Genomic DNA, 27,873 nt, shown 5'->3' with positions numbered 1-27,873 from the left:
GAGAAGCCCCCGCCGGCGCGGAGCGGGAGCCGTCCCGGGAGCGGGGCCGCCGGGGGAGCGGGACCGGCCCGGCCCGGCCCGGCGCGGCGGGATTGCTCCCTCCCCGGGGCGGCGTCGGGGGGAGACGGCAGCGCACCCCCGTGCTTTTCCCACACTGGAAAGGGAAGGGAGGGCTTTTAACGTTATTATGATTATTATTATTAATTATTATTTTTAGCGAGGAGGAAGGAAGCTCGGCGGGAGCAATGCGGCTACCGCAGAGGAAATCTGGGAATGCAACGGGAGGGAAGCGGCGGCCGGGGAGGGGGACCCGGGCCCGGGCCATGGCGCAGGTATCGCGGCGGCAGGAAGCGGGGGCGGGCGGCGGGGCAGGGCAGGGCGGGCCGGCCGGGACGGGCCGGGGCCGGGGCCCGGGAGCCGAGGGGAGGGGAGCGGAGGCGGAGCCGGCCGGGGGGTGGCCGTAAGGTGAAGGTTGTTGCAGTGGGTTCATTAAAAGACAGAGTTCAACTCGTCGGTGCCGCAGAGCGCTGCTGGGAGCCTGGTTCGGCAGCGTGCGAAGGGAGCGAAGAAAAAGAAATAAAAAAAAAAGAAAATAGAAAATAAAAGGGAGGAAACCCGCGGCTACTTAAAAGAAATCTAAGAGGAGCGAGGCAAGAGTGGCGGAGGGGACCGCGGGAAGAAGGGGCAGGCTGTGCGCTCCCGAGGCCCGCCGAGGAGGAAGGATGATGAACGTGGTGGCCGTGTGGCTGGTGGCCCTTTGCTTCCAGGCTGCTGTCCCGGTGAGCCCGCGGGGGGCGCGGCGCACGTGGGGCGGCGGGGCCCGGGAGCGGGCTGGGCTGGGCTGGGCTGGGGGGGCCGCCCGGCTCCCCCCTTCCGACAGGTTATGGCAGGGGAGAGGTGCTGTGCCCTGCCCTGCCACAGGGCTTCGGTGGCCTTTTGTGCTGGCGGCGGGCTGCAGCCCGGGCTGCCCCGGCAGCCTTAATTCAAACCAGACCCGCTGCGGCTGCTCCCGACCTGCCGCCGGCTCCGCCCCGGTGCGAGCGGCGCTGCCCGGTAACCCCCGCCGGGGCGCGGGAGCCCCCGTGAAAGGGCCGGGGCGGGGGCGGGGGGATGCTCACGTCCTCCCTCCGGCGCGGTGCGTCCCGGAGCGGGGCGAGCGGTAAGTTGGGGCGAGCGCTCGCATGTGGCCCTTTGTGGCTCAGCGGGGGCCGCGGAGCTCGCCCCGCCGCGCCCCGGGGGTGCTTCTGCCGTGCCCCTGGCACAGCCCGGCTCCCGAGGGAGCTGGGGGTCGGCTGCTCCCCGAGCGCCTTTGTGCCCGGAGAGCTCGGCCAGCCCGGCGTACGCCCGGATGCCTTTTATTTCTGCCCACTAAAACAAAAATCCTGGTCGTCGCCCGCGATGCCGGTGCCCGCCCGGCTGGGCAGCCAGCCCCGCTTCCCTTCCCGGCGGCGGCGTGCGGCCCCCCCGGCGCCCCGCCGCTGCCCCCATCCCACCGGAGCCGCCTGGGCAGGGCTTGGGGCCCTCCGCTCGCTCCCCCCTCACCGCCTCCCTCCGCCCCGCACTCACACAGACGTAGTAACGCTGCGATAAGCGAGCCGTGCGCTTTCTTCAGACTCCGGTGTTTGGGAGCAGCTCTGCTGGGGCCGGACAGAGCAGCTCCCCATGGCTGCGGGCAGCCGTTCAGCCTTGGAAAGCTCCGCTTCCGCGCAGCAGCAGCCACCAGATGTCATCCATGACTAGAAGATGGCTCTCCCGCTGCTCCCTGCCTCTGAAGGAAGGGCCTTCCCACAGAAACTTGGCACCGCAGCCGTGTAAAAAGTGCTGTGCTTGGTGCTCCAGGTCTGTGCTGGGGGCCTGGGCTCTGCGTCATCCCCTCACCTCCGCATGGCGTTAGCGAGTGGGGGATAGGAGTCCTTGTAGCCACCTCACGAGGGGCACAAAGCCCGAGTCGCCATCCCTTTCTGCTGCGATGAGGGACACTCGCTCCCCACGTGTGTGTCGCTCGTGGAGACTTCTTTGGATGAGTTAGAAGGAAAAAGTAGGACATGAGGCTTTGTGTGAGCAGGCAGGATCATCAAAGTCAGAACTGGTGTTTTTTTTCTTTCTGAAAGGGAGTAATTGATTTGAAACTTCTCTGGAGATGAACTACAGCAGCAGTTGGATAAGGAGTGGCAGAACAAAGTGCACGTCGGGATCTAAGCTGCTCAAAATACCTCCAGTTTTGCTGTACCATTCTGTGAACTTTACCTGTAGATCTGGACGCGTACCCTTCTAGCCCACGTGGTAGTCAGTATTTACAAGATGGCTAAAAATGACAAGCATCTGAGGGTAACCAACCCTGCTCCATGGGGAGAGGGATCTGCTCATAGCTTCTGAATAAGCTTTCTAACTGAATAAAATGGAAAAACTGCAGTTAATTTGCAGCCTCTGTAGTGCATTTGGATAAAATTCCCCTATGATAAATAATCCTTACTAGAAACGATAAGGACATGAAATAAATGCTTGTCTGGAGTTTTCCTGCATGTAAGAGATGCGCAGGCCTGGATGACACTTCAGATCGAGGGGTTTCCTGGGTGAACACGCGGAGGAGCAGAAGTCCTTGGGGCTCTCCGTGGTGACTCAGCGCTGAGGCTATTTCCCTTCCGGGGATCACGTGGCCTTTTTCCCATGTTGAAATGTTAGTGACACGGACTAAGCTGCCTTTCCCACCCGTCTGGAATAATTATGCTTTTGCATCAAGTGGCAGAAAACCTCTTGTTTTGGGCGCAGAGAGCAGAGTGTGACCTTACACAGTCCTTTGCATATGGCAGACCACAGTGCCGTGAACACTGGCATGGTCACGTTGGGTTCTTGGTGGTCTGATCATTGGAAAGCGTGCCACTGCTGCTGGCCCATCACTTGACCCTTGGTTTTTGCTACATGGCTTGACTCGTCCATGTTGTCGTAGAGGTAATCAGCAGGAACGAGAAAGTGGCCCAACGATAGCTGTTTTCTTTCCGAGTACTCTTACCCCCAGGAATGGTTGGGGAGGTTCCTATTCTTCTTCCAAGTGACACTTTATTGCTCAAAACACCTTGTAGGAGACCAATTGCCCTTTGTTATGATGGGGATATTGATTTCCTTGAAATAAGGCTGATGCATCTTAATGGATTCACCTAGTTATTCTCTCAAATAGAAACTTTTACATGGTATAACCTTGCTGTGAAGCCGACTGAGCCAAGACGCATAACCTACTGCAGGAGGGCAGTGGACAATCCCAACTGTATCGTGAGGGGAAAACAGGGTTTTGATTGTTTCATCTGGTGTAGGTGCATGCTGGCAGTTAACACAAGCTCAGCAGAGCAGGCAGAGCCTTTTTCCAAGGGTGATGTCATTCCTATCTGAATGTAAACTAATTAGAAGAAATTAGGTAGTCCAGCTGGCTTGTTAAACGTGTAGGCAGTGGATAAGGAGAAAACACTTTCTTCTATAGTACATGCAGAGCAGCGTCACAGTATTTGTCAAGCACTATAAACAGCGCTTCTCCATCTGAACACTCACTTGCTGGTGGCCACCTCCCAGTAAAATGGTGACTTTATTGTATCTGCTCAACTCTGATTAGAGCAGAGACAAATAAGCTGCAGTTTGTATCATGCAAGGGGGCTCTAGTGCAAGTTTGTAGTCTTTTGTTCCAGGTTTCCCTTGGTTTAAAGTGGCTAGAAGAGCTAACATTTTTCATGGCAGTACTCTGAAACTTCTGGAAACCAAACAATCCTCTCTAACAACCCGAGACAAGTTACAGCAAGCGCAAGAAACCTGTAAGCCTTCTAAAATTAAGCTAGTACACTAACCTGAAATGTAGGCTGCTGTTTTAGCAGCAAAATTGGTCCATTTTAAGTATGTGTTTTGCATTGCTAGTGCTTAGATGTCTCCAGGTGGCTGTACAGTAGCACTTTGTCCTAACCTTGTTTGAAGTGGCTCTTGTGTCCAAGAACCATACTAATGCCTCTGAGAGGGACATTCCACGCTTGTTTGTGTCATCTGGCATTTAGGGAGCTGGGATTTTAGTAGGGCCTGCTACAGGGAGGAGGGAGCTGCTTGGGAGAGAGAAGATAGGACCCTTTTCATGAGGAGCTGCTGTCAATGATAAAATTGCAGTCCTTCAGCATTGCAGCGTTAGTATTTTCATCTTACATGTCTCCTACTCTTTATTAACTCAGAGCTATTAATACAGCATTCCAGGACAGTTGGAGATTGATGCACTCGCTGAGACATAGGGTACTTCAAATGGCACTAGTCCCTCAGGACAATGTTCAGTTGATGTTAAGGCACCTAAATGTATGTGTCTATGTGTGTGCTAGGTGCCTAAGCTCTCATTATAGTCATGGCGATGTAATCAGTGGAGCCAAAGAGAGCGATTATCTGACCAGCCCCTGCACGTCTACTTCAAGGTGAGTTGCTTTGTCGGGGCTTTGTTGACTAGATCTCATTTTGCCTATAAAGGAAGCATAGACATCTTTACTTTAGTGTCTTTATCTGAGAGCAATTTAGCTCAAAGTGATAGTCTTGTTATTTGTGAAACTTTTATGGTAACTTTCTCCATAAACAAACAGACCAGACAGGTGCTGTTTCTGTGCCAAGAGAACTAGCAAAGGGATGGGAAACAGCAGCTTTCAGCTAGAACAACAGCTCTTTCCTCTTCTAGTGCAGCTGGATCAGTGCCTTCAAATAATACCATGGTCTTGCTCTGCTAAAGGCTGTGGAAGAAATTAGGGAGTATAGTTGGGTCCTGTATCAGCGTTCTGAAGTGAGGAATATGAGCAGAAACATAAGTGGATGTATTTTGGGGCAGGGGAGGCTTGGGAGCTGTTGAGGAGGCATCAGAGCATTTTAGTATTTAAAGGCACTGTTTATTTGTGGATTAGAAGCGAGGAACCTTTGCTACTCCCTGGACTTTTGGACAGGCAGTGAACTTGCAAAGTGGAAGTTGTTTGGACCAACAGTGCAAGGACTTCTGGTGTTTCTTATAGGTTCACTTCTCTTCTCAGCTGAGAAGATACTCTAAAATGCAGAGAGCATGTGGTGTCTCCTGAGGAGTGCTGAGTGTCAATTTTGTTAACAGGTCTCTTAACTTAGAGTCGATTAGCATACTTCACTTGAACTACTGCTCTGCTAGGCTGCTGGTGTACCGCAGAAATGAGCTTTATCTGGCCTGGCTGGAAACCTGGGATAATGCACTTTCTACTGTGGAGATGCTAGTGGAAAAGTTACTGCACTGTGAAGCCTTACCTCAAGGTGAGATAACATTTGGACCTCCTACAAGCAGCCCTTGTGGAGCAACATCTGCTAATGTGGTGGTTTCCCAACCTCTCAGTTTCTCAAGCAGTGCTTGGCTGTAGTTGACATTCTGTGTCTTGTGGAGCTGGCGTGGGTCCAACAGAGTCTGTTAGCTTGGGCTCCTTGCCATGCTTGACTGTAGTGTTTGTATCTCACCGCTGAGACCAGTCTCACCAGTGAGGCTTGCTTTGCTGGATGGGAACCAGTGTGTTAGTGGGATTTGGATGGAGTTGGTAATAGAACTTCCCGTTGAGTCACTGGAGCTGCAGTTACAACTGAGTCATGGAAGCGTTGTAAGGCATGGCTTTCCCTGCTTGGCTTCTGGTTTGAAACTCCTTCAGGTATTGATCAGCTGAAGAGCTCTTGCTGCTTCACTTACGTGTCTTGCTGCGGTGCTCTCTGGCAGAACTATCTTCTCCATAGCCCTTGTTTTTGCAATATGGTTATCTTTAATGTCCACTCATTTTGCCTCTTAGTGTTCAGGGCTTTTCTAATAACTGAAAAATCTTCAGGATTGCTGTTGTGGAATTACTCCTGACTAAATCAAAGGCACTGATAAAAGATAGGGAACTGCCTGCCAACCAGCTTGAAATACTCATGGGTATCTTGCCTTTCATGGAGGCTCTGTGTTCTTGTCATACTCCACCCTCTAACTTTTCTGCACTGCCTGTGCAGCAGCAACAACCATCTTGTATGCCAGTCATGGAAACAAAGGCTGACAGTCTTGATTTTTGGCTGTAGGCAGTCCCAGGCACACACTCCTGTCAACCAGCCTTCTGCAAAGTACAGCTGGTTCATGCAGCAACTTCTCTGAGTGCCCTGGCTCCATCACCTGAGCGTACACAAGCCATAGCTGGAGAACAGGGTTTGCTCTTTGTCTGCCTGTGCCACGTGATGAGGAGCTTATTGCCTCTTAAATGGAAGGAAACTTGAACTCCATTCCAGTTTTAAGGGGAGAGTACTGAATGCTTTCTGGGCAGCACTGCAGACCATGACTGTCCTGTGCTGTACACAGGAAAGCTCTTCTAATTAGTTTCTAGTGCTGGTGGCAGTACACATCCTGGTCAGAGCCAGTCAGCACCTCCCATCCAGCCCCTTCCATCTAGGGATTACCAGACGAGCAGACTGTATATTGAAGCCAGAGGTGGGCAGGGGAGAGTGGAGCCAGTCTACCATCTGGAGAGCAAGCAGTGATTAACGTAACGATTTCCAGATGAGAGCTCTTGTGAAGCTCCATGTCGTAGCAGTGGTGCTGCTGTGGCTGTGTTGGTAGGGAGCCTTTGTGTGTTCCCTGGGGATCAGAGCTGGCAGCTACAGTGCTGTAGGAAGAGACTACCCGTCTCTTTCCTGTCCCAAAACAGGACCCTATTGCTGCCTTGTTGTATGCTTTGAGACCAGTAGAGTGGAAAAATAGAAATATAAGTATTTATATAGCACATGACAAGGATAGATATCTATTTGTTGACCAGCTCACAGAAGGATTTAGAGGCTCTATGCCCTGACCCCAGCATGGTAATCTGGGAGATTAGTTGCTTTTACTCTGCACAACCACAGGAGCTCACAGCAGCCTGTCTAGATACCAAAACATCAGTCTCGAGTAAGAGCATCTCTGCAGAAGAGAGAACCTGTTATCCTATTGACCAGCTAACAGGTATCTTCTTTAGGGACAGAGCCCAGGCTTTCTTCAGTCAACAAGTTGAGGGGTAAGAAGAGTAAAAGCCCAAACCAGAGGAACCACAAATCTTGCTTGAATTCATATCTAACACCAACTCTAATATATGTGATATTTTTCACTCCCCTGCTGTGCTCTGTGCTTATGAAACTGTAATAGAGACACTCGCACTGGCAGATTTGATGGCCAAATGAGATTTGTCCACCTCACTGGCTCTAACAGGGTGTAAGCGGCACCTACATGCAGTGGAAAAGTGGTAGTGAGGCTTGCATCGAAACTTGCCCAACAGCCTGCAGCTAGACAGCTTTGACTTCTAAATCTCTTTCTGTCCTAACGGAGGAATCATCTAGATTGTGACTACTTTCCCATCGGTGAACAAAGCACCTAACAAAAGAGGCTGACTCTGGCATGTCTGGGCAGTGGCAAAGGAGTGCTCTGCTATCGTGCGCTTACATCAACTGACTCATGGCCTCCAAGAGGAAAGCTGCTGGCTTAATCCTCCAGCAGCATCGGCTCCGCTCTGAAGCATGTTTAACTTGCAGAAAGTTCCTCAGCCTGCAACTGCAGTAGCACTGAGCTGTGAAATGGTGGTGAGCCTCTTGCTACAGAGGCTGGAAGATGCAATTTTGAATAATTAGAAGTTACTACTGTAGGAGCTGAAAAGCGCTAAATGCTCAGTATGCCCCTACCTCCCCAGCATGCAGCCAAAAGGGGTTAAAAAGATCCACCAAACCTCCTTACACTGATTCCAGTAAGTAAAACAGGCTGGACACTAGTTGTCCTGTGGCCAACTGAAATGTTAGAGTCCCAGTTGTATAGCAGATCTTATTTTCTGACCTACCCTTTAACACTCCCCCACCACTAGATTGCCTGCTGGAGAACCTTCCCATGCGTTATTTGGGGGCATACCAGTTGGCAAGGCTCGAAACTGTGCCAGAGATCGTTCTGATAATTTGATGGTATACGTTGTGTTCCAGTGCCTGGGGACGTTCCCTGATGTTGTTTAATTTACTAGTCTGGATGTAGCCGGTGGGTCTCTGGCAGCAGGCCCAGAATATTATGAAATTGTGAAAACTGCAGTATCCAGTAAAAGAAAGTGAAAGTTCATAATAGGAGATCACGACTCTCTCCTTGCAAACTGAACTACAGTTGCATGAGAAATACTGTATAATCAATCAACTGAGGTTTTCAAGGTGACTATTACAAACTTGGAACAGGAAAGCGTTCAGTGTAGCAGGGATGGTGCTGGTACATGCCAGTGATTCAGCATGTGCTTTTAGAATTGGCCCATAAGGTGGTCCTTCAGCATTTTATGCTTTACCTTCTTCAGAGATACATTGTGCTGACTACAGTTGGTAGTCCATGAGTGGACCCAGAAGTTCATTTGTATGTGAAATACCTTTAACTTATTAACTTATTTAACTAAGTTAAAGGTTAACTTAGTGATGCTTCAACAGTGTCTTACAAGTTTGATCTGTTGTTGTGTAGCATCTAGCTATCCCGATGGTACTCCTTGCCAGAAACTTGTCTGAACTAAGGGACATGTTGTGCTAGGAGTAACTTGGTTCTAAAGCACTTCACCTTGCCTTGTAATTTTTAGTACTGTTTTATTGACTTGTCTTAATGCCTGACAGTCCATCATCAGTGGCATTATTGATGTCTCTTCACAAGAGTGTGTAAAATGCAGGGATGTCGAAATCACAACTTAAGTCTGATAGTTGCCCATATCACAGAATCACAGAATCAATCAGGTTGGAAGAGACCTCTGGGATCATCCAGTCCAGCCATTGCCCTGACACCACCGTGTCAACTAGACCATGGCACTAAGTGCCATGTCCAGTCTTTTCTTAAAAACATCCAGAGATGGTGACTCCACCACCTCCCTGGGCAGCCCGTTCCAATGTCTAATGACCCTTTCTGAGAAAAAATGCTTCCTAATGTCCAACCTGAACCTCCCCTGGCGAAGCTTGAGGCTATGTCCTCTTGTCCTATCGCTAGTTGCCTGGGAGAAGAGGCTGACTCCCACTCCACTACAACCTCCCTTCAGGTAGTTGTAGACTGCAATAAGGTCACCTCTGAGCCTCCTCTTCTCCAGGCTAAACAACCCCAGCTCCCTCAGCTGTTCCTCATAGGTTAGACCCTCCAGACCCTTCACCAGCTTGGTCGCCCTCCTCTGGACTCGCTCCAACACCTCAACATCTTTCTTGAAGTGCGGGGCCCAGAACTGGACACAGTATTCAAGGTGCGGCCTCACCAGTGCCGAGTACAGAGGGACAATCACTTCCCTAGACCGGCTGGCTACACTATTCTTAATAGAGGCCAGGATGCCATTGGCCTTCTTGGCCACCTGGGCACACTGCTGCCTCATGTTTAGCCAGCTGTCGATCAGCACCCCCAGGTCTCTTTCCACCGGGCCGCTTTCTAACCACTCTTCCCCCAGCCTGTAGAGCTGCATGGGGTTGTTGTGGCTGAAGTGTAAGACCCGGCACTTGTTCTTGTTGAACCTCATGCCATTGGTCTCGGCCCATCTATCTAACCTGTCCAGATCCCTCTGTAGGGCCTTCCTACCCTCCAGCAGAGGGAGGAGAGCATCTGGACTCCACAAATGCGGTAGCATCTCCTCCTAAACTCTAACGTCCTCAACTGATTTGGTGACTGCTGTGAAACAAGGCCACAGGGAAGACAGGTGAACAAGCTGCTGTATGTCTAAAAATGAAGGCATAAGGTAGCTGAAGTATCTGTTACAGTGAGACTTTGCTAACAGCTTGGATCAAAGGGAAGCTCTCTGATTTATCCGACCTTTGTAACAGTCCCTTGTTCAGGGCTCCATTGTACAGATGTGGTACTAAACAGTGCAACTGAGTGACTCCAGGCCAGAGTAGAGTATTTTAATCCACTGGGTGTTTGGTCAAGAAATGCCTGATGTTCATTTCTGAAATGAGTACAGCTTTAGGTGATGAGAGCGCAATTGCAGCAGCAGTTTTTTTAAGACTGTTTCTGATGGGAGGATTTCATTTGATGCTTCGGCTTTGAAATGATACTTCAACACCCTCGTGACTCAGCTTGGAAGGACACCAGCCAGCTTCCATAATCTCATGGAGGTGTTGCATAATTTAACTGTAAATGGGGCTGTAGTAAGCAACTGCTGTCAGAACTTTGTCGTACATGCAGGATTACCAACACTTCTGTAAACCTGAACACAGAGACCATTAGTGTCCTAGGAAGAGGCACTGTGAGCTTGATCTCTGCACCATTTTATATGATTCAATCACTTGCTGTATGGTCCAGTGGTTATAAGCACGTGTATTTCTCAGAGGGAGTTCATGCAGTCTGAACTGTGTTCTGTGTTAGAGTAATTGAGTGAAATGTGGTCCAGCCCGTGCCCAAAGACCACCTGGCCTACTGCTCTTTATTCCAAGGAGACCAGCAGTACCCAAAACACTTACATGCTGCTTTTCTTCAGCACCTGCACTCAGGAGCTGCTAAGACTATGTGTAAAGAAGGAGTGATGCTGAAAGTGCCTCTGAGAAGACTCTTGGGATGAGGGAACAGGGTCTTCCTGATCTGAGATGTGGCTCCTGCATCTGATGGAGATGCTTCAGTCCTTTTGTGCATGGCTTAGTCATGCTGGTGTAACTGCATCTGTTTGCAGGTATGGCTTCTGCATTATGAACAGTCTAGGCTTAGTCAACAGTGTAAGATCCTGTGGATAAACCAGATCTGATAGCACACCTCATAATGTAGGGAGAGACTTATTTCTTCACATCCATGCTGGTTTACTTCAAACTGGAAATGGTGAGGCACAGAAGCAAATGCAAAAAGTACACTTAACCGTATGTGTTAGTCTAAGACCTGCCAAGGCACAGGAATGGCCCTTCATTAGATCAAAACCAAAATCTAAAGCTGCTTGCGTGGTCTGTGTGAGTCTAGCAGCTGGCTGCGATTGAAACTCACAAGTTCCTTCTTAACAGACCGGCAGCTGACTGGTGTGAGTCTTGCTGTGCAAGACCAGAGTTCCTTAGGACTGGTTAGAGCTTCGCCATAGGGACCATGACCAAGTCAGAAGGGAGCTGCTGAATGCCAACTGTTGGCTCATTTTGCTGCCCAAGTCTAACTTGCTTCTGCAGCTCCCTTGCAAATAGTCAAGGTCTTCTGCAGCAGACTGACAAATAACAGCACCAAGGGATCAGGCTGTGGGGTGTGACTGGTCCTGCCATCTGGTGTGCACGTGTGAGATCGAGACTGGGACAGTGTCTGTTCAAGCCAGGCAGCTCCTTCTGGATGCTTCCAGTTCCCTGATCCATCAGCCCTTAAATGGGGGGCACGCCTGAAAAGGGTTGTTGGTGGTGCTGTAGCTAAGAAGCTGGGTATGAGGTTTATAATGAAATGCATCGTTCAGAGGTAACAGAAGTCTGGGATACGTGTATGGAAAATACAGATTGTTAGCAAAAAAACCCATTTCACAAGCATTGGAGACTTCATCGTGCCTCCTTCTGGAGAAATAGGAGGTTACAAAAGCGATCAAAAAGGCCTTGTCCTGGATTCTTGAGTTTCAGGCTGGTTGTCATGATATGAAGGACTTGATGTATGTCCTATAGGGAAAACTGTGAGCAGACCTGCTGGGAATCTAAAGCAGGGTTTGATAGCAGCAGGCCTTACAGCTGGCAGGTGTTTCTGCCACTGAAGTGTCAGCAAATATAATTTTTGTTGTCTTGCGCATAGGCGGTTGCTATAGGATAGATTCTCCTATAAAACCTTAAGTCTGGGTGGTTCCACTGTAACTTTGTGTAACTAACTGGAATACCTTGCCAGGTTTTTTGTTGTTGTAAGGCTAACTGTTTGTAGGTTTAAGAGTCTCATTAAATTTACCAGCTAACCTGCTTTAGCTGAGACCTTTAGTACTCCAGGGCTGCGAGTTCATCCTTCTGCTGAGGTTTAAATAACTTTCTAGCTGCTAGGAACCAGAAGTACTGCCAGCGAACCCTTAGTTTGATGATACACTAGGGATTTTTATCTGAAACTTGGATTTGACTGACCTAGCATAGCACTGCAAGCAGTTTGCTCAAATTAGAAACATATGTATGTATCACTAATAGAGTGAAATGCTTCTGTGATCCTTCAAGATCTTACAGCTTTGTCTTCTGGCTCCCTGGCATATCTCACACTAGGTAATTGCTAGAGTTCAAGGAGGAGAGGAGGGAAACTCCCAGGACTGAGATAAGAACCTGGGTCTTCTCCTAGCCGTGGGCCTGGATACCGAAGGCTGTTGCACTTACTCTTGCCTGATAATAATTCCTGGAGGCAGGAAGTATTCCTGGCTGCATGTTGGCTTCCCTTCCTCAGGTGAAGCTGAACAGCTTCTTCCCTCCCAGAATACTGTATAGCATGATGACAAGGTCGCTTCTGACTTCAGAGAACACATCTGCCCCGGTCAGAACACTTGGGCAGTTGTAGTGTTGCTTGTGGTAGTTTGCTGATCACACAAAAGCTGGCATGGATCTCATTTGAAATGGGTAGTAGTTCCACCAGCCAAGTTGTATGGGATTTGTCTCCAGGAAACAGGCTTCCCTAGGACCAGAGGCACACACATGTTTTCCTGGTGCTGCTGAGAGGCATCGGTGATTCATAGTGTGTCACCAGCATAATTTGAAGACTTGAGATGCCATAGACCATATCACGTGAGCTGGAGCTTCCTGAGCTGAATGGCTGAAGATGAAAAGAGCAAGTGGTGCTCCTGTGGGACCCAAGTCCTTGAACCGCCTCTCTTGTGTCCTGATATTGGTGTGCTTCAGGCTTGCGCTCTGTTCTGCAGTGATGACCTCAGCAGGAGGAGCGTGCAGGGTTGAGCCTCTCAGTGTCATGGCACATGGCCTACAGCTGCATGCTGACCAGTTTGAGCTAACAGGCCTACTGGAAGAAGACAGTCTCAAATGGGATGAATGGAGATGCTAGCTGTTTTGCAGCTCTTACCTCAAACCCAGTCTTGCACTACATTCATCAGTCTCAGGGCTGTAACGCTAACTGGTCTGCTTTACTCGGAGCTGGGTTGTTTCTTAGCTTTATGGGGAGAGGAGACTGGCATCTCCAACCCATGCCTGCTGTCAAGGAGCAATCAGGCAGTCTGAAGCCCACTATTGCACTTGCCAATGTGTCTTGGTGGTTCTGCAGCGAGTTTCACTCCAGTTACGGTCCTCAGTGCTGATCCCATAAGAGACTGATTGGGTGGCAAGAGATGGAGCAAAGAAAGGAATTTGCACCCAGATGCAAGCGAGACTGTTTGTTCGTGGCAACGGAGGTCAACACGTGGGTGGGAATAATTGGCTAGGGATAGGGACAGGTTTTGCTGGGACTGCTGGTGAAGACATAAGGTCAATGTGTTTATATGTGTTGGAGGGCAACACTACAAAGTCCAGTCTCCATTTAAGTGGCTGTCGCTGCTGATGACTTGTCTGAGGTGAGTTGCTCAACCTCATCTGCCTGAACTCCGCAAGCAGGGGCTGTGTATATGCTGCGGTCATCCTGCAAGCTGTGAACTAGCCGTGTCAGAATACATGGTAGCCCAGGGGGACAGGAAGAGGCAGCAGGGACCTTAGATCTTGTCACTTTTAATTTCTTCTTCCGTCAGGAGGGTCGTATTTTTCTGTGTTGCAGTTACTTGGATGCATGGATAGTGGGCTTGGGGCTACTAGAGTCCTTTGCTTGGGTGGGTTTCCGTTTCATAAAGATTTTCTGACCTGCAGCATACTCCCCTCTTTCACCTTCCTTTGTCAGGGTTCTGGGACGGGCAGCCCACCACTGGCTTTGGCTGAAACGAAGCAATTCCCTGGCTGTGCTTTTCTAAACAAGCAGATGAACTGGCTGTGGCTGTAAGACTGAATCTTCTCTGCTGGTTTTGCTGCACTAGGAAGTAAGATGTGCTGGTGACTTTAAGTCAGGGTTTTAAGACAAGTTAGGTTTGTCTGGTCTCAGTTTACCACAGCTCACTGCTCATCTCTCAAGCCAGCTGATATAGATTGAAATTAATTCCCCGGATGAACTGGAGCTGTTGGCTGTGTGACCTCACTGAGCTGCACCTACTTTGCACAATTCTTTAGGGTTACACATTGACTGTGGCTTTCTCCTGCTATCTGAAGAAATGAATGCCTGAACTATCAGGTATGTTAAAGACTTGCAGGGAAGGCTCTTTTTAAAAAAAAAAAGCAGTTATAGCATAAAACTGAACTGGCTGCTTCTCATGAGATTAGCTGCAGGGAAAAGTGCTTTCTCGTTAGATTGCATCTTCAAACGCAGGCTGCCTTGAACGTGGGAGACAAAAGGTACCCTGCTTTTGGCTGTATTGTGCCAGCCCATACCTGCCACTGATACAGAGTTAAGCTGAGTGCTGCTTGTGTGCCACATCTGTGGACGTGTTGACCTGGCAGTGAGATTCAGTCATTGGCCTGGGCTGTATTGCTTGGGTGGAAGGAGCAGGTTGGCATGAGTGAAAGCAGTGTGTAGCAACTTACTTATTTGATATATCCTCCTACTGGAAAAGCAGGAGCACAGACTCTTAACTCATTTCTCTGTATTGCTAAAGGACTGACCAGACTTACAGGGGAGCTGACAGAGACAGAACTGGGAGGCAGCTCAGCTCTTCTGCACCAGAACTGACGTGGTGCTCTGTATGTTCCTGGCAGCGCACACAAGTGATGTGTTGTCACTGATGCTGTGTATGTTGCGTGGCCGCAAGCTTCCCAGCTGTGGTGTCCATAAACCTTTTGGACTTCTGCTACCCCTGGCTTTGCTCAGCCCTCTCTGCTGAAGGACATGCAATGTACTCCGTGTCTGCTTTTCTGAATAAGGCATCTAGCTAGCCTTTGCTACTGTGCTTAGGAGATCGGGGAGGACTTAAAAGCACTGTTATCAGGCTTAGGAACAAACCTTATCCATCATGAACAAACAAACTCTCTGCAGAAGAGCACTCCCCCTACAACCCCTCTCCTTGCTCCTTTTTGTATAAGCCTGTGTGACCCTTTGGGTCCGCCTCTGATTTGCATGTTGCCTGCAGTGTGAGGGTGGTGATGCACGTTTCCATAATGCATGGCGATGGCAGGGTGTTTTACTGCCCCTCTGCCACAGGGTAGGTGAATGTATGTCGGCATCCCAGGAACACAGGCTGTGATTCTTTATGAATTGCTTAAGCAGCCCTGGCTGCCGCGCTCTGCCCTGTGCCAACACAAACACTTGTGCATTCATGCACCTAGCAGGATTGGGGAACTGGTCCTGCTGGAAAGTTCTTTGCATGATGTTTTCTCTTCTTTTTTTTTTTTTTTTAAGCAGACCAGTTCCCTGATCTGGTTCACCATGAGACTGCACAAACAGCTATGCAGGGGATGGTCCAGGAAGCATGAAGTGACACGCTTTCGTGGGAGGTGGAAGTTTAAAAGGCCCCACTGCAGAATGTGAAACCCAACCTGATGGTGACAGGCTGGTTCATTTTCACTCTTGGCATGTTGATTGCTGTGTTTCAGCCCTACTTAATTAAAAAAGTTGCCCTGTCACAGTAAGGAGAAAATGTAATGCTGACTGGGCAATAGTGTGGTACTTATCAGGTGAGGCTCTGGAAGTATCGGGGCTGTAGCTGCTGTGCGTATGGAGTAGCTGGATGCTCTTCTTTCTTGGCCACTGCATCTTGTTCAAAGGATCAGAGTATGCTTCTACAGCTGTGGCCACAAAACTTAGCTGAAAAGGAGGATCAAAACTTAGTGGACGGTGGCCAGAATTTCCAATCTGGTCTGCCCATAGCGGAATAGATTCTAAAAGCTCTCATCCTATTTTGAGTAGGCGTTGGAAGGTGTTTCACTGCCTCGAGAGCTGAGTGCCAAGGGATAGCTACTGTGTGTGATCAGGTGGTTCATGCTTCAAACAAGAGCAACTGCTCTTGCAGCTAGGACCTCTCCCTCAAAGGTAGTCCCCTTCTCAAGTCACCAGCCAAAAACAGAAGAGGAGGCCAGTAAGAACTCAATTAACCAAGATGTTCCAGATTTCTTTATACTAATCTGATAGAGAAGCAGCCAGATTAACTGGCATAACTTACCTCTTGCTGCTAAAATGGTGCTTGCCTTGCTGAGCAAAAGAGCATCCTTTACTTTCCACTGGCTTCCCTTTGGAAGGAGCACTCTGTGAACCACTAACCAGCCGTACTCCAGTTGACATGAACTGAAGGGTGGGGATGCCGAAGCCTGTTGGTATGCAGCAAAAGCTCATTGAGTGAGCCGGGAAACAACACCATCTGAAACGGGGAGGGTGGATAGTTGTAATGCTTTGAACAGCCTTGGTTGGAACACTAGCTAGGGGTAATAGTGCTTACATGTAGGCTATCCAGTCCATGGGCTGTTTGTGGGATGATTTGTAGCTGTCTTTCTGCTCTTTGGCCTATGCTGTTAGTCTGTATCTTTGGCTCTTCTAGGAAGATAACTACTTCATTAACCTGCAGGGTCACCAAGCAGCACTGGTGCTTATCTTGAGCAGTGGAGTAACAGGAGAAACAACTGGAAAAGTGTTTAGCTGAGATGGTGCCACACTGCTGCTGACTTCTGACGTAGCAGGCTTGCACGCAAGCTTCGCTGTATAAAAGCGTCAGTTCTGTTTCAGCCACTCCAGAATTTACGGCTGACTGTTAAAACTGAAGGTGTGCATGGCCAACTTAATGCTAACAGTCTATATGCCTGCAGGAGAAGGGGGATAGGTGAGGATGCTGGTGGGTTGGTTTTTTTTTCCCTTAACCATTTAAGCTGTGTGCAGACCATGGACATCTGGGATTGGAGCTGATCATGCGTGGGATATTAGCTGCAGAATATCAAGGTTTAACAAAGCTAAAATTTCTTTCAGCAGGTGGTTTTGTCTTCCCACACACTAATACCACTATTTTGAGGTTAGAAAATCTTCAGGCTGCTCTGCCTCAGATAGCATTTCTGTTAGCGGGACTAGCTCTGCTCTTCAATATATAGAAAAAGGTGAAAGACAAACCTTTCTGTCTGAGTTTATTTTAGAGCTGTTCAAATCCTTGTGAAAGTCGTTTTCTGGATGCTGCAGTGACGTATTTGGTAGCCAAACCAGAGAGCAAATGCTTCTCTTGTTCTTATATGTCTCTCTTAAACAAGAGCAAACCATTGGTTTTGCTTCCCATAAAGTTGGAAGAATCTTGCAGGACGCTTAGGGAGGTGTTTGAGGTGGGAGAGCTCATTAGAGCTTATTCCTTTCCAGCTGAATAAGAAGGATTTATCAGGAGAAACAAATGTGCAAATTTAACAGCATTATTCAGATAATGGAAGATTTCACGTGTTTTTGACACTGCTGTAATAGGCTGATCACTAACTTGGATTAATAAGAGCGGGGTACAAATCATCTTTAATCTAGTTTAGGGCTTGTCGCAGCTTGTGGCAAAGCCAGTGTTTTTGCTTACCTCAAAGAGCAATTTGAAAAAAAGCTGCTTCCTTTTACATATACTGTGGCTCCAAATTAAAGAAGTGTGTTTCCCAGTTTGGGTGGGGTGAGATCAGCTAATAAACTACAAATCTCCCCTTCATCATGAGAGAGTAGTTCAGATCTGTCCTCTAGCAGGAGAGAACTCTGGCAGCTGACGGGATAAGCACAGAAAGATTCATGTATTGAGACTGTGACCGAAGTGGAGACGGAAGAATAGTTAGAAGTGATGCTTTTTTTTTTTAAAAAAAAAAAAAAAATCTGGAGTATGTCAGACTTCTGGAGCCAATAACATTGCTAATGAGTTGTGAAAGCCTGGCCCATTCTTGATTAAACTGAAGATGCCACTAAGCAGCTTTCTGGTTGTCCCAGCAGAACTGAATAACTATTGTTCTTCAACAATACAGCAGAGGCTAACAGTCGCCCCAGGGTTTCCCCTCAACAGGCTGCTTTGATACTCGGGGAAAGGGATCTTCCACTGGTTAATGGGAACTAGTTAATGCATATCAAAAATGCTGTTAAAAATTTTACTCCTCACGTGTAACTGAATTCAGTAACAGCAAATCAAAAGGACTAGGGAAGTATTTCTAATCAGTTGTCTGAGCTGCTAAAAAAAACAGCTAAAAAAATATGAGCTTGTTAAATGGTAAAAAACGCAACTTGTAGATGCAGTATAAGAATTTTCTGACTAGAATATGTGAGATACCATCAGAGATCCTTCAAAGGATCCACCGCCTGAACTTAAATGCGTTCATCCAGCTTCTCTGGCATCAATTACAATGTGAATGGTCCACAAATAATCTCAGTGAACTGAGAAATAAACTGGATGATGACAGAAGTAATTTCTAAAAGCACATCCACATTATCTGATTATATGTAACAGTCTGATAATAACATTTTTGAGCTAAAGTAATGCAAAGTTGTTGGTAGAGCAGTCTTGCTTTAAACTGGAATTTATTTTCATCTCTTTCGTGTGATAGCACAGCCTGGTGATTCAGTCTCTGTTCTGCGCCCCTAATCCTCTTGACTAATCAAAACCTTTCTCATTTGTGTAACTCAGCTGCAGTAAAAGGTCATGGAAAAGCCTCGACCATGAGGTGTTTGTTGTCTGAACAGCATGGTCCGTCTTCCTGATGCAAACCCAAATCAGTTCAATCCCTTCCGATGCTGTCCTGAGTCAGTGTTTTATGTTAACCTTGCTGTGCCTGAAATCCTTCAGCAGCAGGTCATTATAGAAGCGTGACCTTTCTGCAGTACTTGTATTTTGTGGTGCCATAAGGAAAGGTTGCTGCCTTTCATGCCTACTGAAGCTGTAGTCTATGGAGCAAGAAGTGTAGTCTTTATGTAACTGTACAGTTACATAAATTAGGCAAATGTTCCTTAATGTGCTCATGTGTCATGAAATTGGATGATGTAATGAAGATGCATCACTTGGTGGATATTCTGACTGGTATCCACATGTGCATAATCCTATACTGTCCCTTGAGTATTTGGGGCAAAGAGAGTCCCTCTCAGATCACAGGCCTCAAACTGCCTGGTCAAAGGGAGATGCTGCAACTCCCAGAGGAGCAGCCTGGGACAAGATCCTTTGGGACAACTAAGTAGAAGGACACATTTAGTGCAACTTCACTAAGTTCTTGTACAAAGCTGTGAAAAGCAGACTTTATTAATGCTAAATCATGTTTTCTATTATTCTCTTGAAGTACAGTAGCCAGCCTCAGGGGACAGGAACCCGTCTGAGTCTGCCTTCATGTTTGCAGGGTGGCTGCTGAGCAGCAGCTGGGCAACTCTACACTGGAACAGCATGGGTGTCTGTTGGTTTAGACAGGGTTGCACTGGACTTTCCTACTGTGAGGAGGACCTAGCTATCCCTGCTAAGATACAGAAATCAAACTAGGATTCAAACAAGTATACGACAAAGACTATGGAGAAGTAGAACATGCAGTAGCCTGGGAAGAGGCTAAAAGCTCAGGTGTGAGGGGAAATGTAAGGGTGGGTTGGCTGAACACGATGGGTAACAAGAAAGGAAGTATGGCATGACTGAACAAGCCTCATCTGTTAACACCACAGGGGGAAAGGGTGCTGGCTCGGTAGTCAAGATCAAGAGTTGCTATTTCATATTCTGACAGTCTGTGATCCTTTCAGGTGTGTTGCTAAGGTCTGCAGACCATCAGATCTGTCCAGGTATTCTTTGAAATCCTGCATGAGCTACCTCTGAAGCTTCAGATTTGAGGGGATGTTAGTCTTGATCATAGATAAAGGTGTATGGTGACGTCTTAAAATGTATCATCAGTTCCTTTTTCAATAAAAGGCTGGAGAGATTGCTTTCTAACTGCTTCAAGGTAGAGTCTTCCCACTGGGAGGAGAATGCACCCCCCTTTTGCAATGCGTCCCCCTTTTGTGCTCAAAGCCAAGCTGAGTGGGAGAGCAAAGGATGGCGCTTGCCACTGCTAGTGCAAGGAAGGAGGGAGAAAAATGGTCCCCACCTCCCCATCAACCAAAATGGTGCAACTTCTGAAGTCTGACTTCACTTCTGAACATACTGGAAAGGACGCTCAAGGGAGCAGAGTTTGGGAAGCCTGGCAGTTATTTCTGTATTCTTTCTGCACCAACAGTTCGTACTCTTTAATATTTGAAGTGTAGCAAGATCAGCTTGTGTGAGTCACTGATCTTTGACACAAGAAGGAAAACATAGAGGAAGTACTTATCTGACCTGCTTTCCATGGAGGAGTGCAAAAGCACAGTGCAAACAAGCAGGGACAAATCTAAAAATCCAAATTACCTCATGATGTGCAGCTAAACAAAAGATTGGAGGGCAATTTCTTCTTAGAAATTACTGTAGAAATATGCTTGCAGAAGCTTGAGGAAAAGTGGGGGGTTTAATTTTGTTTTGTTTTTCCAATAGAGAAGGGAAGTGCTAAAAAGTTTAATGTTTATCTAAGTTTTTTTTTTTTTGTTCTTACTTTTTTGTTATTTAAAAAAAAATGTCTAACTATAATTACTGCCTAGAAGGGGTAAGATCTTGGGCCTGATTAGGTCAGTGGCAGATTGCGTAGCTCTTTGTCTTCAGAGAGGTCAAATCTAATGGGCTAGTTAACCACCTTGGAAACTAGTTATTCTGTGGAAGTGTGGGGAGTGGATAAGGTATTAAGGATGGAAGAGAAAACTGGATAAACTCGGTATCTTAAAAGAATGAAAAGGAGATAGGGCCAGAAAATACGGCCACGTAGGTAGTAAAGTGACAATGAGAGAGCTCAATTGCTTTGTTTGACAGATCATACTAGTTCTGGCTAACTTCTTCCTAGGATGAAAATGAGTGTTATAGTCATCTTAAGTGACACTGTTAATGCAAGCTAGAGAAATACAGTGGGCCTGGATGAAAAGCTGGCAAGAATGTATGTTCTTTTTACATAATAAAATGAGATTTCGCACTCCCAATAAAACCATGATCAGCTTGGATGATGCGATGCAATATCTCCTAAACTTGCAGATGGAGCAGTGCTGGAAAGGGATGACGAGGGCATCTTGAGGATGGGACAGAAGTCAAAATTCTGGAAAATGGGGAATGTCATTGGATGGGGAAAGATGAAATTCAGAGGTGACTTACAGGGCTTTGGTTTGAAATCTGAGAAGGGAGAATGACTGGTTAGGTAATGGTAGCCCTGTGGAAATAAACCTGGGGCTAGTCATGAGCTGAGAGTCAAGCATGTTGTACCAATAGGAAGAGTAAGTGTATACAGCAGAGGCCAACAAGATGCATGAAGTAATCACTCTGCTTTATTTAGTGTTGTCTTCTTTGGATATCCTGAACAGCTTTGAACATTGTGTGTTATGACAAACAGGTGCAGTAGAACATGGGTTTGGCCTCTTGTTCCAGCAACTGAACTTCTGTGCTGGTTCGTGTACTCCTTGAAGCATAAATGGAGAAAGCTCAGGGCTGTATTCTCCTACATGGGAGGGTGGCTTCTATCTCAGGACTTGATCTGAGTGCCCACACTTACAAAAAAGGGAATCTCATTCTACTTCCAGTTAGATGCTGTAGTTTCAGATATATGAACAGTGCTGGAAGGGCTCAAAAAAGGCAGAGAAGCCAAACTACTTTGTCTCCCCTTGCTTTCTGTTCCTTGGAAGTAATGCAGTAATTAACAGATGAAGAGGTTGGTACACAGTGAGGACATGAGCAGTCAGAACAGAATGGTTATGTTGTGTAAGGACTGAGCATCGGCTGCTACCAGGATGCAGCTCTGAATGGATTCCTTGCTTTCTTCTTTCCCAAAGCAAGTGCAACGTGGAAGCAGCACAGAGAAGGGAGACAGCAAGGCTGACTTTTCCAACACCAAACAGACTAACCAGAACTACTCTTTTGGGGAGGGGGGATGGAATGAAGAAAGATGAGGAAACGCAATCTGAACAGAGAAAGTTTGTGTAACCTTCAGGAGCCCTTAGAGGATGCTGCACAAGCAACATAACTTTAAGTAATCTCATCACTAACACACCTTTTCCTCTTCTCTTTAAAGCAAACTACAAATCTGAACCTTCCTCCTGAAGATCTTGATTCATCTGGTGATGACGATGATGCGTTCTCAGGTTCAGGTGCAGGTGAGTTATTAACACTTGCACTGTTAGTGCTTGATCCTTCCAGAATGTGGCAATCAAGATCTAATGAGCATCCAAGCTAAAAGAGGGGGAGGGAGGAATCACACCCCCACTCCCCCACCCCAGAATATGAGAGTTGGGAAGAGAGAAAGAGCCTAATCTATTCATCTTGTATTTCTTCAGATACTAGCATTTAGCAGAAAATGAGTTGTAGGAGACTTGAAGGGGAGCAGAAGCAGGTACACTCCATGCCACCGCTAATATGAGATTATTGCATGAAGAGAATGTTAAGAAACTGGAGTGATTCTTTGCTTATGGGAAAGAGAGACTGTAAGAAGGGCCTTTGTTCTCTCTTATGAGCTGGTAGGAGATACCATTTGAGGGTGTGTAAATCCCAACCTGCCAACATCATCAAGTGCAAATTTGATCTGTCATCAGATGTGCAAGTTCCCATGGGCCATAATTTTTTAAAAGCGGAATAAAGGGGTTTTAGGATGGGGAAAAAGCCTATCAATCAGAATGATTACTACACTGAATGAGAGAGACCTTTGGTGTCCAGTCCTCAAGTTGAGGAGATGCTACTGAGGAAAGAGCAAGCTATTGACAGCTAAAGCATAGTATCCTTCTGCTTCCTTCCAGCCACATGCTTGTATTTTAGATTAAATTCTGCAGGAATAAGACCCTGAAATCGGTGCCAAATGTGCCAGTGACTAAAGGTGTTGAGTATATGCGTGACTGCTCTGAATCACATAAAAGATATTTATGAGAAGAGTCAGGTAACCATCCTGAGCAACCACTGTACTGAAAGCAGACGTCCCCCTTGTTAACTTGTCCGCAAACAGACTAGCACTTGTTCCTTGGGGAGAAGCAGATGACTAACAAAGTATTGCTGAGCAGCGCATTGGTCTGTCCCTTCCTCATTCCACTGAAAAGGATAAGGAATTACAAACTGAACTGCTGTTATTACGAAAATTGGCTGTGCAGGTTAGGCATCCTCCTTAGACCAGCATCCTGCAGATACTATTAATAGGTCTCTAAACTGGCCAAGGATAATATTTTTTGTTTTGCAGGTCCCCTGACTGACCAATCTCGCACCTGGAGAATCCCAGGAGAACAGACTAATTCCTCATTCCTGGCAACACCGGTGGATTTCAACGAACAGCCGTTTCCTGGGACTGAGAGCCAAACTGAAAAGGAAGTAATATCTCCTTCTGCAACTAGTAACGTAGTTACAGAGGAGCCAGTGGTAGCTGTGAAGGATGAAGTACCCATCCTGGGCTCATCTGATGAGAAACCAACACATGATGTGGCTACAACAACAGTGAGAAGCCCCACTACTCACTTTCCTTCAGTGGTTCATGTAACTCCTTCAGAAGCCTCGGGCACAGTCCGTGAGCTCGAACCTAAAATCCCTAGCTCTGATGTGCCAGACACTAAAGATGTGCCTGAGCCTCACTCTACCATCCATCACGAGGGAGACCTCACTGCCACCCCCACAACGACAGCTCCAAAGGATGTTGCTCCTACACAGGAGGAGGTTTCTGAAGACGGCTCTGGAGACCCGGTGAGGACTAATAGCTTTGGCACCCTTTCCATGGAGATGGCTTTAGTAGTATGTTGATTTTACAGGAGTTGATTTTACAGGAAAGGGTGGTAATTTGTCAAAAACGATTGATTTAATGGATTATCTTGGTGGAGGGTTTTAGATGAGAAAAAACAAAGCAGTGGAAAGTCTCCAGTAATAGACATGATGAGAAACCTGAATAACCTGCCTTGTATGTCCCAACAGGGAGACTTCATCTTGACTAAAGATGAGGATTTGGTCCCCACCCAGAACTCAGAAGTGCTGGCTGACTCTGGGAGGAATGCCAAAGCAGCAGGAGCCTCAGGAATTATGGACAGAAAAGAAGTTCTTGGAGGTACCTGATATTCTGGATTTCTAGCTGGTAAAAGCAGACTCTCATAGGAGTCTTGCAGGCAGCAGAAGCTGCAATTCTGCAAGTACATCTCTGAGGGTGAAAGCCAATCTTTTACGTTAGACCTCTGAAATGAGGGTGGTGATTCATGATCCTGTGTTTTCAAAACCCTAACAGGGGCAAATATTAATCTGCTAATAGCAAAGCAGCCACTGCTAGTTATCTGGAATTTTATATTCAAACCTCTTCCTTTGCTCCTCTCAAAAATGATCGTAAAACTGCTCTAATGCTGCCTGGGTCAAATTCCTAGAGTTGAACAACATAGCCTTGCATGCTCTGCAGCATGGCCTGGTGGGAGATCTGTTTCTCCAGGTTTACCTAATGTAGATGCGCAGGCTCTTGGTAATGGCAGGATGACTCATTCGGGAGGGGGCAAAAGGACAAATTAATTTGTGGAAGTCATGAAGTCAGGGACTGTGCTGTAAGGAACAATCTGGAACTTACAGTCATACTAGCATTATCTGGTGTAGTGTCTAGAGTAATTTGTGGCTTCTTCCCCATTCTAGGTGTTATTGCTGGAGGACTGGTAGGCTTGGTGTTTGCAGTGTTTCTAGTTGCATTTATGCTGTACAGAATGAAGAAAAAAGACGAAGGCAGCTATTCACTGGATGAACCAAAACAGTCTAACGGAGGATACCAAAAACCACACAAACAAGAAGAATTCTATGCATAAACACTGATCTTCAGGACACTTCTTATTCCATCTTTCTTGGACTCTTCTCTCCCTGCACGTGGACCTTCTAATGTGCTTTGCATTAAACTTAAGCCATATGATCCTTGGGTTGTTTGCCCTTACCACTTTGCCATTGGAAGTTTTATAACTACAAAGTAGATCTGGATTCATTGAACATTCCCCGCTTTCTTGCACAACTTTTTTTTTTAATTTTATTTTTTTTTTAAACAGAAGTGGGACTGCAAGTTCCTAAACTCACTTTGGTTTACCTAAAGACTGCTGGGGCGGGCGGTGGGGAGAAGGTAAGGGAGCACTGTATGTATAAACCTCTTTATATTTAGGGAAAGGGCTAGCAAGAATAAACAATTATCAGTGCTCAAATTCTGTGTAGCAGGGATCCTTCCTATTTAACTCATAGGTGTGTTTTAAGTGTAACAAATGGCTGCGCTGGGCAGACGTTTGGTACGCTGCAATTCTCTAGCTCTTTCTAAATGCCGTATTTGGAGCACTTAATGTTTATGAAACATTAAGCTAAACATGATTTCTAGTGAAATGAGGTGTGAGGGCCAGGGTAAGCAAATGACTGTCACATGGTTTAAAATAACTTATAGTTTGGAAACATTATCCCATGCTCGGAACCAGCTCCTAAGCAGTTGGTGTGTACACTAATACAAAACAAACCCCAAAGACCCCAAAACTAAGTAGAGAGTTCATTGTACCAATAGCGTTGGACTGTCCCGCTACCCTCTTGCTCCTTCTAGGCTTAGGTAAGAAATATATTTTTTCTAAGCAGTCTCATCTCAGACATTCCCTCTCCTTAGGTGCCAAATCTAGGCTGGGCTGTCATGCTGCAAATACTCTTATCCCATGCAACTGTGTAGTCGCCAGGTGACTGATGGTGTGTTGTAGCACCTACCTCTCTGTGCACTGTTTACAGTGGTTGTTTCAGAACGTGGTCTGCTGGCTATGCCACAGAATACCGTGGCACACAGGGGTGGAAGGTAGAAAGCAGCATATCGTGACTTCGCAGCTGAGGAGTAGAGAAGCGTAGCATCTGAAACAAGCCTGATGAAGGCTAAGCATAGATGGCCTTAAATATATACCACAGTTGGCGTGCTTGACTGTCACGACTCCGGAACAGCTCTTCAGAAGCTGTTCCTGCACTTCGGAGAGAAGCAGCTCCAGGGATGTCAGACTAGTAAGGGCCGAAAGGCACCTCCTGAGGAAAAGTCCGGATGCCTGAAGCTGTTTGTTGGTGGTCAATGTGCTGTCAGATGTGAGGTACTGAGGCCTTGTTGATGGTCTAGAGTTCTCCAGAGTATCTCAAACTGAGTGAGAAGAAAAGTGTGGTGTTCTGCACAAGCCTTACTTCTGCTCTGCCTTTGGTTAACTTCTTGCAAGTTCAGTTCCTCATCACTCAGTGCAGAAGGTATGGGATGGGTGGAGGAGTGTTTACAACTGATGTAAATATTTGTACTGTTGAGCCAGAGGGAATGATTGGAGAATACTGGAGAATATTGCAACAGTTGGTACAAATGTTGTACATTAACAGTAAAACTTAAAAACCTGTGTAATTTAAATGAAGTATAAAACACTCCCGAGCTGCTACGCAGCTAAAATTGGTGCCTTTTCTGCCAACACAAGAAAAAAACACTTCTTGATTCCAAACTCTCCTTTATGCACAAGGAGATCTTGTGCATATGTATGGCTGGCTGTTTTTAAGTAAAGCTGCAAAGTCCATTACATCTTTGTTTTTTTTTTTTAACTGAATTAATTTTTATAGGTTAATGCAATGACCAGATGGTGTTAATTTCAGCTGTAATTCTTTGCTTTGTATAGGAATGTAGAAAAGTTGTTTGATAGGTTTATCTACGAAAAGGTTCTTGTAAAGCACAGGAAGATAAAGTGGTAAACTTTAGTTGTACCTCACAATCTTGCTAGGGGGAAAGAAAAAAAAACCTGTATATTTTGGTAGTCTAAACTGACAGTTTGTGAAACAAACATGACATTCTGTGTTATTTAAGTGGTACAAATGAAATATGAGTTCAAACAGAAGACCCAACATTTGGTTATCTGTATGCCACATAAAGGTATACTGCAATAAATGGCATTTTGGCAAGAATGTGGCTGATCTGTGAACATTGCTGTACTTCACAAAGTAGATGTGTTTTTTAAGACTGCCTGGGTCTTTAAGGAATTTGGATTCCAACGATGAAATGTGAATTTTAGTGCTAAACGTATGGAGGTTCAGCTCAGAATTTGAAGGGTATGAGCGTGACCTGCTTCCCTCTTACCCTGCCCTGGATGTCCGGGTTGCATTGAGCTGCTCTACCCTGAGGCAGTGATGTGGGATATGAACGGGCTGGAGTGGAGACTTGAATGAAATCTCTTTGTTAGAGCCTTGCAGCATTTCATGCTGGTTCTGATTTTGGGAGCTCTCCTTGCTTATGCAGTATGTCACCATCCCCCAAAAAGGTGAAAAAAGTTGTAAATCTTCCACAGGGCTCCCTCTTGCTGCCTGTCTTCTGCCTCCAGGAGTTTGAGAGCAAGGGGGGGCTGCAGGAGGGCAGCTCCCCAGGTCCTTCTACTAAAATGTGCTTCCTAAGACAATTTTGGGGATTGTACCTCCAAGGAGGGAAAAGAGAGCAGGCCTGTCCTAAGTATTCTGCTCTACAGCATCAATTACTGCTGGGGGTGTTACAGCTTGTGCCGGAGGAGATGGAGCAAAACAGCAGTAGAGGAAAATGTCCTTCACAAAATAGGAAAGTCAAAAGCTGCTGCCTGTCTGGGTGGGTCTTATTGCTGCTTATACAATTATTTTCTTTTACAAGGCTTTGAGATGTAGGAAACTTACTTTTTTTGTTCTGTAAACTAGCCACTATAATTTTAGTTTATAATCTCTTGATGTGGGCTGTGTGTTTCCCATCAGAGAATGTTTGGAGGAATCTTGGTAATCAGAAGGTTTTGAGATCAGGCAAAAGGAACGAAGGACTGAGTTTAGAAGACACTGCTTCCATAGCTAAACACAGCTGGGAAGTGCTTTCTAACTGCATGTCAGCTTTGCCAGTCCCTTAAACTGGGTAAAGGACTTGCGTAAGATTAGAGTTGACTGTTTTGCATAGCAGTGTCTTACCTGCTATGAATTCTCTTCCTTGGGGGTTCCTGAGACTTCTGCT

General features: G+C 46.7%; 1 protein-coding gene across 1 annotated transcript; it reads left to right on the top strand.

Annotated features, from left to right (window-relative positions):
* The first annotated feature begins 470 nt into the window (after positions 1-470).
* Positions 471-26,809, top strand: SDC1 (syndecan 1). Its single transcript, XM_068404528.1, has 5 exons — positions 471-779; positions 21,970-22,051; positions 23,119-23,612; positions 23,838-23,967; positions 24,531-26,809. The coding sequence occupies exons 1-5, from the start codon at positions 723-725 to the stop codon at positions 24,695-24,697; spliced, it is 930 nt and encodes a 309-aa protein (XP_068260629.1). The 5' UTR covers positions 471-722; the 3' UTR covers positions 24,698-26,809.
* Positions 26,810-27,873: the final 1,064 nt, after the last annotated feature.

The sequence above is a fragment of the Nyctibius grandis genome, chromosome 1 (assembly GCF_013368605.1).
Source record: "Nyctibius grandis isolate bNycGra1 chromosome 1, bNycGra1.pri, whole genome shotgun sequence".
Lineage (NCBI taxonomy): Eukaryota > Metazoa > Chordata > Aves > Nyctibiiformes > Nyctibiidae > Nyctibius > Nyctibius grandis.
Note: the sequence above shows the minus strand (reverse complement) of the source record. Positions and strands in the feature narration are given on the sequence as shown.